The 14,541-nt window shown below is 27.0% G+C and overlaps 1 protein-coding gene across 2 annotated transcripts in view; it reads right to left on the bottom strand.

Annotated features, from left to right (window-relative positions):
- The window catches only part of LOC129959825 (integrator complex subunit 3-like), a 56,663-nt gene that overhangs the window by 29,301 nt on the left and 12,821 nt on the right, over positions 1–14,541 (bottom strand). For both annotated transcript variants that reach the window (XM_056072721.1, XM_056072729.1), the window contains exons 4-13: positions 13,837–13,950; positions 11,849–11,933; positions 10,599–10,665; positions 9,777–9,918; positions 8,958–9,087; positions 8,777–8,874; positions 7,169–7,216; positions 4,953–5,184; positions 2,040–2,119; positions 1,854–1,945 (exon numbers count right to left, since the gene is read on the bottom strand). In XM_056072721.1, coding sequence (XP_055928696.1) covers positions 1,854–1,945; positions 2,040–2,119; positions 4,953–5,184; positions 7,169–7,216; positions 8,777–8,874; positions 8,958–9,087; positions 9,777–9,918; positions 10,599–10,665; positions 11,849–11,933; positions 13,837–13,950 — 1,088 coding nt within the window. The remainder of the gene's footprint in view (positions 1–1,853; positions 1,946–2,039; positions 2,120–4,952; positions 5,185–7,168; positions 7,217–8,776; positions 8,875–8,957; positions 9,088–9,776; positions 9,919–10,598; positions 10,666–11,848; positions 11,934–13,836; positions 13,951–14,541) is intronic.

The raw sequence follows: 14,541 nt of genomic DNA, 5'->3' as shown, positions 1-14,541 counted from the left end.
GAAAAATTACAATTATGAAGTATTGAATGACCTAATTATAAAAGTTCAATGAATTACTTTTTTTGCAAAATTAATAACCATAAATTTTCAAACATATAAACTACTACATTTTATGCAAATATTTTAAATTACCTGAATTAATTCTTTTAAAAAAAATTATCTAATTTCTGCTGCTTTTTTTTTTTTTATTTTCTGATGTTTGTGGGCTTGTCTTTCTTTTGTGGTGAACTTCATAATTGCAGGAAGGTTGACTTTTATTTTCCTCATTTACAGTTGAAGAAATTTCCTCGAGAACTGCACATGCAGAGGTAGAAGCAGTTTGTTTTTCTGCTAATGTAGAAGGTTTTTCAGAGACTTTTATAGGTGACTCATCTGAAATACATGTTTTTAAGTCCTCTTGATATGTTTTCCAACTTCTGTTCATATTCAGTAAGAGATCTTTGTGAATTGGATCAGTCATTGGATTTTTTGAGCCATATTTTTCACATGAGGTTTCTTTAGAAGCCATTAAATCATATTTAATAGTCTGCACTGCATCTAGGGAATCAATCTTAAGAGAGGTTCTATAGTCAGTGACAAGTATATCCATTAAGTTGAATGCACTTTCCACTAATGGGCCATGGAAGCAGCTAAGGCAGGCTTTGACCAATTTAGCCAATGTAGGATACTTATAATCATTTGTGAAATCATCTTTTAAATTAAAAACTTTAGACCAATATTTATCAATTGTACACTTGACTTGATTTCCACTTTCATCAGATGTGTAGAGCATTTCTTTGGTGATATCAATATCACTCTGGTATAACCTTATTTCAGCTTCTACTTTTGACTTTTCATTATCACTAAAAATATGGGACATAAAAGATGATAATTTTTCAAAAGCTAATATTGTACTGGTTTTACCTCTTAGCTCTGGATCTAATGCTGTAAAACTAATTAGATATGAATTTTTAAGGGGTAATTTCTGTTTCATATGCTGAAATTTCTAAATGAAATTCTCTTGCGTACATAAATAAAAAAATATTTCAATAAGCGAAACGAAAAATGTACACGTGCATCAATAAATGAAACGAAAATTTTACACAGCGAAGTAAAAAAAGTTCCGAAGCGATCAATGACAAATAGCTAATACGGCGAAAAATCCCCCTTCTCTACTTATTGGCGCCACGCTAGTAGAGATAAGACCTTTGAACCCAGAGTCACGTTATCGCACATCTGGTCGAACGAAGTCTCCCCCTTTTTTTTCTGCCGCGCCTACTTGCCGAAAAGAATCCAGAAGAGAATGTCCGAGAACCGGGGGGATGAGTCATAACTCGCAATAAGGAAAGAACAAAAAAGAAGTTTTTTCCCCCTTTTCACGCATTATCACTGCCTTTGGAGAAAGAAAGGAAAAGTTTTCACCACACACACTGACCTTGCGTTTTCTGCTTTAAAAGCAAACAAAATTACACAGATCAAAATAAATAATTCATTATTATTCCTACTTCCTTTTGAACGACGATCCCCGGAATTTCCGGGTATCGAAGTTCAAAATCCCCGGAATTCCGGGGTTTCCCCGGAGCACAAACACCCCTGTATTAGTGTAATAATTTAGACTTAATTTTGTTTTGGGGTTGGGTAGGTTTTGTTGAAAAATTCTATAAAAAGCAAAGAAACAACTTTATTCCAGCAAATGGGCAAATTTCCTTTTTAATTAAAAATAAAATTTTACAGTCATATTTAAGAACTACAGAAAAATATAAATTTTAATACATTTATCAACCCATGAAATTACTTTGTAACCATAATTACAAATATATATATATATATAATCAAAATTATGAAAATACTTAGAAGAATTTTAATGGACTTACGGTAAAACTCGTTTTACAAGGATTTGGCGAAGAGATGTGTGAATCCCTTGTTTTACCTGAGCTTTCAAAGGTAAACTAAAATTTGGCATTATCTGAAATGAAGGCCATCATTTATTTTGGGTATATAATAAATAAAAGAATAATATTGAATACAGAAAACGGACAAGTATCGAAATGAACACTCACCCTACACAAAAAATCAAGTAATGTTGCAGTAATTACAGGATGAGACCTCACGGAATGATATATGACAAGGATAGCAGGTTCTGAAACATTAAGACATTTAAAATAATTTACAAATTATAAACTGGTTGTAAGTACATCATGAACAAAAATGACCCAATTCAATTTATTCGTAAAAATATATGGAAGAATTGAATAATAATAATAATAATAAAAATATGCAACTGAAAATATTTTGGGCAAATGAATTTCTCAAACGCTCAAAATAAATCCGAAGAAAATTTTTGCATAATGTTTCAAATATACAGAATATGTTCATTCTGACCAATAGCTTATTTCTAAACTATTGAAAAACTATTAAATTATATAAATTCAATTTAAAAAATATTTAAAATAGGGGAAAGAGTATTATTTTATGTTTTTTTATCTGCATGTGTGTGTTGTGTGTCAACAAATTCATTCCTGAAAAGGTTAGATATTTTAACTTTTATATGGTCTCCTGTTTGTCTTGGTCATATTTATTGATACCTTAAATCATGTAACCAAAAAAAAAAAAAAAACTTTTTTATGAATAAATTAGACCAAGTAATAGCTATTTAACCTTAATAAAGGTCATACACAGATTTATTTTAGTTCGAAAACACAATACACCACATAAAAATTTGGCTTGACAGTACAAGTGTGTAGTTTGTATTATTGTGGTCACAGGAACAGAATGTGATTTTGATAGCATTATATTTCATCTTTCTGCTAATGAGTAATCAAGCTCATAACTTTATAAACACGTATACAAGAAAGAATAGTGGGCAATCATCCATTTCCAACACTTAAAAGTTTTTTTTTGAAGAAAATGAGGTTAATCTAGTTCTATATACAATATGAGAAGAGAACCCAATCACAGATTAATCTTCAAAGATGCATTTAAGAGACTACTTTTCCAGAGAACAGGCCATAAAAAAACTAAAAGAAAACGGACAGCCACCAAATCAAAACCTTTTCCCAAGGAATGCAGAGTCCTGTAGATAGCTCACTGGATTAATTCAGATAGGGGACTACGTTCAAGATATGGAAACTACATTCCACACCTTGTTTTATTTACCAATCTAGGTGTGCTCTATTTTTACTAATAGAGTAAAGTAAATTTTTCAAAAAGAAAGAAAAAAAAAAAGCTAATATGTATGTGTGTGTGAAATGATATTTTAAAATTTAATTTAATCCTAATTAATTTCCAAAGTTTTATCTTAATTCAGCACATATTCATTCTAAAATATTCGCTTATATCCTGATCCCATTCCACTTTTTCTATTTAATTAATGCAACAGAAGCTTTGTAAAAACACTTAAATCTGCAGTTCCCACGCCCCGAGTGAAGGGAAACAAATTGTGAACCTAAGTGAATTCCTTTTAAAAGATCCTCATAATTCCCTTGCTTAAATCGACACTGTAAAGAAATGGCTAACAGAATCTCATGGTATATAAGACCGGGGATAAATATTTCTGCCCTCTTTTATGGTCTTCTGCTCTTGTATCGCTGGTGAACAGGCGACAGTTCACCCGCACCTTTTGTGCATATGCCTCCAAGGATGGATAAAAGCGAAGTTTTATAATTCAAAGCATCTTCTCTCTCTTTGGCCTCTGCTTAAAAAAATGTGTTTATATATATATACATATATAAAACCTATTCTTGTATGTATTATCAAAAAGATTGCCTAAGTTTTTAAGATTCAACTTTAAGAGGTTAGAACAGAGATAAATTTTCCCAAGAAAGCAAGTATGAGAAATTAGTACAATGTGATTATATGTGTAAGATCTGGTGACAACAAAGTTTTAAAGTTTATATTCTTTCTTGTAATCTCAAGGAAATTCTATCATGTGTTAACTTCTTTAAAAGAAGGAGGAATGTAAAGCAATGTTTGAACCATAACAAACAAAAAAAAAAAAAAAAAAAAAAAAGATAGACAGAGAGAGAGAGAGAATTCTGTGGTTCATAATTTTTCTAAATAATAAAATATAGAATTACAATTTACTTATAGTCTATCAATATCAATATTTAACAAAAAAAATCCTAATATATTAAGAAAATTAAATTAAATATATTATATTTGTATTTATAGTCATTAAAAAGTATAAAAATAGCCCCATTAGAAATATTAATGTTTGTCTTTAATATTTCTAATGGGGCTATGTCTTATTAATGTAAGCCATTCTTTTGACTTGAGAGTTTCTATATACCTTCTAGTTCTGTAGATATTAAATTGAACTAAAACCTGAAAAGAATGCTGTAATGCTAAACACGTAACAAAATTTGTCATTAATTTCAGCAAATGTTCATTGCACATGAATTGTTTTAGTTCAGTTATTTTAGTATCACCCTTGGCAGCAACTCAGGATGAATTTCATAAATTTCAATCACGATCAGATGGTGCAGACGATAACTGAGTTGGAATTCCTTCTCTGAATTTCCATACCACACCAAAAACAGAATGTTTAGCGTAAAACTTTAGATTTCATGTGCATCAGACCCGAATATACAATAGACCTTCAGTGCCATTGAGTTTGGAATCTGAAACCCTCCACTTCCAAAGCTTAAACATTATAAGTGTAGGCCACTGTATTCTCTCATTGCATGAGGTATCACGATTATATCATTAAAAGTGCTTGAGGCAAAAAATAATCCACAAAACGTTTTTAGCATAAAGAAAAATTAATTTCTGATGTATGTCATTTAAAGAAGAGATAAAATGTTATGAAAAGGTGAAATATAAGATATTAGGTTAAAATGGAATAACCCAATTTTTAAATATTCTCACAAAAGGATTCTTAAAAGGAAATTTGTTGAAAAATTGAAAGATGTTTATTCTAATTTCTTACAATTATATAAAACTAAAGACGAAAGTTTATCAAGGTTATACTTTACCAATATTCATAATGCTGTCTTTTTCAGGATCAAAAAACAACCAATCGAAAAACAATGAAAGTTTTGCACTAGATGCAGCAACATTAGATGTACATGTTGTGAGTAACCAACCGATTACTGCCCATCGAGGAATGATGTCTGAACAAAGCACTTCGTTTGAAGGATGAATGACTCCACAAATGAAACGAATAAGATCACAGCGAAGAGTTTGACTTTCAGGTGTGGAAAGGTACTAGAGAAGGAAAAAAAAAAGTCAAATATACAGCAATAGATAGAAAAAAATGAAGATAAATCAAAAGTAAGTCATATGTGGAAGCAACTGATGTCATGTTATAAATAATTCCATGCTGTTGCAGAATAGATATAAGAGTCTTGGAAAGAAGGCAAGTAGTTGTATTTTTCCAGGGAAGATGTTTGAAGAATGATTTGTAATAGTGCAGCAGCTTTATCCATTCTTCAAATAAAAAGTAAGAAGAGTTATATGCTTTATATGGGCTTTTAAAATTGTGTCAATTAGGTCAATTTGAAAACGGACATTCAAATATCATTGACAATGACTGTACAGGGCAAACTGCAAACTTATCAATGCTAAAATTTTCATCATTGTTGAGAAAGTGATTCAAGAATATTGCAACCTAAGAACATTTTATGTATACTAAGCATTTCATATGGGAGTGTAATTCCATTATTTAAACCACCTGCAATATTGAAAAGTGTATGCAATTTGACTTTTAAAAGCCACACAGAAGAAACAATGTAGGCAATCTTGTTTCATTTTTTTTAAAATGATATACTGCAGGGTGAAAGAAATTTCTATATAATCAAAATACCGGAGATGAATCATGGTTTCACACCCACAGTACAAGATATCTTGTATATATATATATATATATATCCCTTAAGGAGGAGGGGACCACCTCAAAATATAAATTGAAAAAGTCATGGCTCTATGTTTCTCAATTGTGAAGATGTTTTGTACACTGAAATCATGACTAGAAGAATAAAAATAACAGCTAACTCACATTGAAAAATAACACTGTTTTGAGAAAATCTATTAAAGTATGCCAAAGTGGCAGAAAGTACTATTGCATTATAATGTCAGACTCCATGCAACTCATAAAACACCAACATTTCTAAAGGAATTCAAATGGACAGACTGGCCCCACCCATCATGCTTCTCTGAGTTAGCATTGCACATTTTCCATTTATCTTAACAAATCACAGCTGATGGCTACAGCCAATATTAGTGAATCACTGAAAAAATTAAATTGGCTGGAATGAAATGGCTGGAAAATAACAGATTTCTATTTTGCTGCAACAGAAAATATTGTACAGTGTATTAAATATTTCAATTAGATATTGAAAAAGACCTATGTTGTTCAATAAAGAATCTTTCCTTATTATATTTGTTTTTTGTATTATTTTTACTTGAATTTAACTTACTTTTCAATTCACTTACATATATATATAATTAGAAAATTAAAACTAATGCCAGGGATGATTATAAATCCAAAACACTAAGAAAATTAGCACGAAATAAAAAAAAAAAACAAAGTTTCGAATAATTTAGAATATTAATGTGATACACTAAAATCTAACCAGCCAAATTAAGAAAGAGTTAATATACTTCAGTAAGAAATAAAGCTCCTAATTTCGAAAAATAAAAAAATTCAGAAATACATTCACTTCTATTATATACTTACATATGCTTATTGTGGTTATCCTTTACTATTGATCAACTAGCATAATTATTGAATCGGAATTAGAAGCTTCATTTGTTAGATTTTCATATTAGAAAGTTAATTAAGAACAGTATAAAAAAGGTACAGAAAGAAATAAATTATATTTCAAATATTAATATGAAGTCAAATTTCAATCTGTATTTTAAGCAGCGTATTTTCATTAAAAAAAAAATTGTACATTAAATTAAAAATGAATATTTTAAAAATATTTGTTAAGAGTAATCATAAAAAATAGGCACACTGAAAAATGTGCATTGACAATTAAAATAAGCTAATTATATTTTCATAAAATTTCAGCAATAGTTATCAATATCATGTTTCTTCAACCTATATAATTAACTTTGCACTTCAAAAAGTGAGAATCATTGTTAAAAGATAGTAGAAAATTATGTTAGTTTCCTCCAGTCCTTTAAATAATTAGTGGTAAAATAAATGCATTCAAACATTAATTGCTTTTTTACAAACTATGCATACCTGTCTCTGGAACCACTCTTGATACCGTTTCTGATGACCAAATTTGACCTTGATTAAAAAAAGAAAAAATTAAAACATATTCACGTTTTTATCGCAATTTTCTAATTGAAAACTATAAAGATAAAAATCCCTCTTTAATATTTTGGATGCTCTTTAAGCATCCAAAATAAATTTACAAAATCTAATTAAGACAGTTTCACATATTTTCCATGAATAAAGCAAATGCATTACATTGATTATTTTTCTTTTTGTTTTAATAACAAGTTCTCAGAGTTAGTAGACAAATTTTATCTATAAAAATAAGCACTTTATAACAACCTTTAGAGAAAACATTAATGTAGAAGTTAAGAACATTAGACCAAGTCCTTAGATAAAATTCACTAAAATGGGCAAGCATCCAATTTTATATAAATACAGAGTATCACCAATAATTAATGAATATTTTTCACAAATATTGAAGCAAAATTATTTAAAATATTTTTTCTACAAGTTTTGATTAAAATTTTGTTACAGCATTTTCATTCACATAAAATATTTTATTAAACTACTATTAGCTAAATTAAGTAAAAAAATTACAACACATTATATTAATATTACAGCCTCTTGAAAGCAAAAAGGTCAACATAAGCAAACAAAATTTCATGCATCTTTTTAAAAAATTACTATTCAATTCAATTACTATTTCAATCAATAAGTTTTCTCATTAATAACTATTATTACCACATTGGATTTTATTAATAGTCAGTGGCTAATTCAGCAAGTGCATTAGCTTTACCTTCTATTTCAGAAATTTTTTCAAAAAAAGACTTTTTTATAAAGAAAACAAGTAATCAAATTCCTACCACTTTATGTCATTTGCAACAATTTCTTTAGTGCCTGTTCTACTAAATATAAATGATTTTCTTATTTATAATGAGCTGATGTTACTACATTTTAAAATTTTTAGTAATGTTGATTGCTTTTATTTTTGCCAACCTTCTACCATTCACTTTCAAAAATCCACAGTAAATTAAATACACATTTGTTTGATAAATTTCCTATAAAAAAACATTTAAAAACCTTTGCACCAAAATTATTTGCAGTTAAAAATAAGTAATTTTAAGTCACCTATATGAGACCATTAAAAATAAACAAATTTCAAGAACTTTTAATGATGCTACACAACATGAGTCAATATATATCTCAACATTCCTAAATAATTTTCGACTGGAACATACCAACAATTAACTTGATTTTTGGAGCAGAAGTGAAGCAGTTTTGAAGCGTAGCTATTCTGAAATGATTTTTTGTTTTGTTTCAGTCCCTTTTTAAGATAATAAAATGAATTTGAAAATAATCTTTATTATTCTTATTTTACAAAATAATAATTCTTATTATTATTCTTAAAAAAAATCCTTGACCCTATACCTATTTAAAAGATGTTAATAATTTTTTACTTTTAACCTTTTTCTTAACAATAACAAAAACAAGGAAACAATTTACACAACTTCACAGCTACAGTAATCTTGTTGTTTTGAATATAATTTTAAAAAAACTTATTGAAATCTATGTTTAAAATAAAGTCCAGATTTAAAGGTTAAGAAATCTTTACAAAAGGAATAAACAAACCTGTGATGTTAAGAATGCAATTTTCTTTTCCATGTCTGGTGTAAGCCTACATTGTAAAAATCGCCTAGAGGTCCTCATGGCTAGTAACTGTGCTATGCCTGAATATTAAACGAATAAATTTTAACTGAAAATAAAAACAATGAAAAAATATACTTATAATTTAACTACTATTAATACATACCGGTGAAAGAAGGTGTGAATGATGTTGGATTAGAATAAATATCTCTCCATAATTTTTCAAATTCAGGTATTCTTGCCACATTTAATAATAGCCTTACTAAATCTCTACCAATCATCATACATTCAGAAAACTATAAGATAAAAGAGACTGACCTTAAAAACAATAACAAAAAACATTTTAATTCTAAATTAGTCTTATCTGTGACATTTTCAAACTTCTTCATTATATAGAATTCTGTTATAATGTTTGAATAAAATTTAGATAGCACATTTTATAAAGGCTTATTCTTTTCCAAGATCGTAAAAAAATAATAAATAAAAATAAAACTTCAGAAATTTTACTTCACAGTAGTTTTATACCAAAAAGTACATGGACTAAACTTAACAAATCACCATAGATTTTCAAAAGAAAATATTCAGTTTTAAGACATGAACTGACTTGAGAATAACCAAAAATGAAATTATTTCAAGGTTGCCTCCTGAAAATAATAAAAGGAACTCTTTCTGATGAAACATTATCGTATATTATCAAGAGAGAGATTGCATTAAAGCCTTAAATTCAAATGACAAGATTTCCCACAACTAAATGTATTTTTTTTTAAATTTCAAACATAATTTAATCGCCACTTTTATAAATAATTTGATGGCTAAAAATATTTTTAAAGGAAATAAAGAACATGGGAGAATACTTAAGATTTAATTGAAAGTAAACACGACCAATATTTCTGGCAAACCAGTAAGTTGCTAAAGGTGATTAATTAGTAATATAATACTCAAATAGAATTGAAAATACTGAAGTGCTTTATATAACAGTACTTACTCTTTCTCGCAACAGTAAAATACAAAAATCAACTTCTTTTTGCCTAAGCACTGCAAATTTAGGACCAATATGATCTACTATTAATCGAAGGTATGTATACACAATTGTAGCTATTAAAACAGAAAACTTTTCAACCCAAGCCCTGGAAAAAGAAAGAAATAACGACCTACATTTAGTTTGCAATAAAAATAACTTAATAATATGTATGAATAACTTAACTTATGTATGAATGTATGTAATATGTATGAATAATAACTTAATAATATGCTGAATAAAACACGAATACTCCAATAAACAATTTTAAATTATATTCTGCCCACATATATGATAAAAATTTCAAAAACAGTACAGATTAGCAGATTAAAAAAATAATTTAGTTACAAAGTAATATTGTTTGTATTTAGAAATAACCAATATAGCATTGAATTCAATATTGCACAATAAAATCTGAGAGTCTTAAAAATACAAACATACAATCATTCACATACAAAAAAAAACAATCTCCCCTCCATTAACATTTATGATGATATGAACATATTATAAATGGATTTAGTAATATTTTGAGTATTTACCTTATTGGCAGCAATAGGCATAAGAGCTTCCATTTAATCTCATATTATTTTAGAACACAAATCAAATGGTTATTTCAAGCACAATTTTAAATGATTAAAATCATAGTGTAACAGGTTATAATTATCTTTGAAACAAAAGATCTTGTAATGTAATCAACATATAAAATAAGGAAGTTCTAAAATAATTTGGTCTGTCAATCTTAAAAAAGGATAATAAGTTAATTTAGAAAATTAAAGCATGATAAAATACCTGTTTTCAAGAAAAATATCTAATAGTGATTCTGTTAACCAAATATTTTTAGGTGATAAATCTCCACCTGAAAAGGATAAAAAGATTAGTGGAAAGATTTCTGTATTTGTTTACATCCATAGATTAACACTTAAAATAAAAGAAATAATTTTCCCAAAAATTAATAGAGTCAACTATTAGAAAATGTACACTTCCGAAACTGCACTGCTTACATAAAATTAATTAATTCATTCATTCATTAAAAATAAAACATTCATACCATTTCAAATCATAAATATAACAGAACAATTTAAATTATGGGAAATAAACAGGCATTCTATTTATATTCCCTATAAAAATGTACTATTTTCATATCTCATTTAAAATTTGTAAATATTTACAAAATAAATAATTCAATAATATTGAATGCTAAAATTTTTAAAGATAATTATAAATGCTATAAACATACATAAGAGTTTCATACGGAGAAAGAAATATACCACAGCAAAAACTTTGAACAGTTTTTTTTTTTTTTTTTTAACTTTAACAAGGAGAGAAGTTAACATGAAATATTATATTTATATATACCATTTATATATAGAAATATACATGATATATTTCACTTTTATTTTGAATCATTTTTTCTTTTTAATGGTACTATTATTTTGGAGAAGTTAGAAGAATAACCACAAATTATTTCTGCCAAAAATTTGATTCTCATTAGGATTTTTTTTTTTTTTTGTTAAACTTTAACAAGGAGAGGAGTTAACATGAAAAAGTATATTTATATATATTATTTATTTACATAAATATACGATATATTTAATTTTTATTTTGAATAATTTTTTCTTTTTAATGGTACTATTATTTTGGAAAAGTTAGAAGAAAAACCACAAATTATTTCTGCTAGGAATTTCATTCGCACTAGGAAATTTTGTTACATATCAATGGGCTAATTTCTTATTTTATTGAGATTTTTGGTAATTCTGGACGATTTTCCTTTATCATTTCATTTCCCATACATGACGTTCATATGGCAAAGACAACAGTTTCATCCAATTTATTTCAAATTTTTTAAGATATTTTTCAGCACAGAAACATTTTGAAATAATTTGTTCATTTTTATGGCTATAATTTTAAAGGCAGTTACACATTTCATAATTAAATCTTTTATCAAAAATTTTAAAATTTATGATACAAATATTAATAAAATAAAGGAATAAAAATCAAATGTAGTTCAAACTCATTTAAAATCATAAAGTTTTATTAACCTGCTATTTGTCTGAGAAGATGAAAACAAAGGCCATCAACACCCGCTACAGAATTCTTTATCATTTCTTTTATTAGCCATATCACCTACAAAAAGAAAAATAATAAATATAAGTTTTTTAAATAATAATCTTTATGCACTTTAAATTTTTAATTCAATTTAAATGTGAAGATTCCTCATAACAGTAATGGATATAAACTGATGGTACATAAAGTTCCAATTCGTATATCTCTCTTCTAGGCAAAATAGCTTTTAGGAACAAAGATGACATTTTAAAAGAAACAACTCAGCATATATTTCTTGCAGTTAAAATTTTATCATGCCAAGTTTTAATTTGTCTTTTGGTACAATTATTATAATGCTTCATGCTAAGAGTAACAATTTCTATGATCTCAAGGCTTAATTTTTATTTAAAATGCATCCTTAATTTTCATAATTAAATAATGAAAATACATTGATATAAATTTCAATATCATAATGTTGCAAAAACATTTAAGGCCATCATGATACAAATAAAATTATAAACATCACTTCCCTCAACTATTGACAGTTCACAATATAAAATTAATTTTATATTAAGTATTTACAATAGATCATAACTTGAAATAGGTCAATAAAAAATAAAACAAATGAAAAAAACCCATGACTCTCAGGACAGAAAATTAAGACAATTGATCTGAGAATTCAGGATTTTTATATATCGAAAGCTATTTAATATAGCTTTAAAGGAAATTGATTGATTACTATTTTAAAGGTGTTGCAAAACTGATTTAAATAAGGAATATAAAGGAACACCAAAATATTGTCTGCATCTAATAGGGAAGTGAAGAGAAGAGGTTTCAATAAAAAACAAATTCACTGGAATATGTTTCATAATGAATAAAAGTTTAGGAATATGAATATAACTGGAGCTAAAAACCAGTGTTACTGATGAAATATCAGGATTTTAAAAGATAAATTAAAAAGTAAGAAAAGCATGAAATTATAAATGCAATCCCAATCTTCTCAATAAGCAGTATTATAAAAGTATTCATGAAAAAAGAAACATGAATAAAATATAATAAAATATATTTTATTTGGTTGCCAACTAAATAACTGCAGATTTTAAACAATTTTAATTTGAAAATATAAGTTTATAAAGATAAATATTGTCCACTTTTGTCATCTATCAGGTTCTGTTATATTTCATGTTCATAAAATTTCTGATTCTGTCAGAAAAATAAAATTTATTCAAGTTTAATTTCTGAATATCATTAAAAATTTTACTATTTACGATGCTTGGTATTGAACTAAATAAATGAAAATCTGAAAGTGCAAAATTATGATCATATAATGGATGTGAAAACACATCCCGGTCCTAGCTTCATCAATCTAAAATGATGCGTGAAATTTTGTATTATAATGGCGAAAAACAACAATTACAATTACTTTTATGATTTGCAAATACTGACAGCTTTCCTTGAATGACAAGTTGTTAAATTTTGAATTTAGTCATTTGGTTTCTTGGTAAAAGTTCAAGAATTACTTTATAATCTCTCCAAACTGACAACATCTTTTTTTCTGAAGAATCTCAACTTTTAATGTGGTTCAGATTGGTTCAACCTGTTTCCCTGAAACTCTTTTTCAATAACTGTTGTCCGTCTATCATCATTACATCATCCATTTATGACCACTACCAGTTCTTTCAGAAATATATCGACATTGCCACTTTTCAGAAGCAGAAATTGCAGATGCTGATATGTTGCATTAAATGAATTTCATTAAGTTAATGAGAGACCTACATAATCAAGTTTATTAATGCTGCTTAGGCTCTTTTTTTTTTTTTTTTTTTTTTTTTTTAATATTGAGTGAATTGAATGAATAATGCTGTATGTGTAATGATGAAATTAGAAGAAAATTTTCAGTATTTAATATTCAAGTAAATACTACATTGACATACATACACAAAAAACAAATTTAAAACAACATATTTTTCTCAGTTATACTCACTTGATTCCTACAATGTTCTTGAAGTTTATTAAATTTGTCTAAGATGATTTGGGTAAGATGATTTAAAACTAAGTTCAAGCCATCTCGGGTCAAATATGTTAGATCACGATAAAACTGCAAGGAAAAAGTTAGAGGTTAATGTTACATCAAACAGCTACAAAGTTTCAATCATAGTTTTATATAAAATGAAATATTACTATTTCAATAAATGTTTTTGATTAATACATGTTTAATTATAAATCTGAAAAATTTTAAAATTAACTAAATATTAAAATAATTTATTTATTTTGTAAGGTATTATTTTAAATATTTCCAGAGAATTGCCTCAATATCATGGGGAGTGTCTTGATTCATTCTCAGATGTTACTTTTATAATTGTATTTACATTTTTAATTTAGTTTCATAGTTTTCAATATCAAATGTAGCTGGCACAAGCTTATAAAAGTCATTGAGAAATACTTTCAAAATGATATAAATTTTACATCTGTATACTTTCACAATCAAATTTAACTGTTTTGCCCTATATGGATTTATTGCTACAGTAAAAAAAGAATCTGACTTGGCTCTTAAAAACAAAATCTTACATTGCTGAATTAACCAAATTCAATTCTTAAGTAACGAATTCATAAAATTTTAATCTTATTTTAGAAAAGATAAGTAGTCGACAGTTATTATGACTAAGTCAAAGTATGAATGAAAATTAAT

This window comes from Argiope bruennichi, chromosome 2 (assembly GCF_947563725.1).
Source record: "Argiope bruennichi chromosome 2, qqArgBrue1.1, whole genome shotgun sequence".
Lineage (NCBI taxonomy): Eukaryota > Metazoa > Arthropoda > Arachnida > Araneae > Araneidae > Argiope > Argiope bruennichi.
The sequence above is the reverse complement of the archived record's forward strand: the minus strand, read 5'-3'. Positions and strand labels throughout refer to the sequence as shown.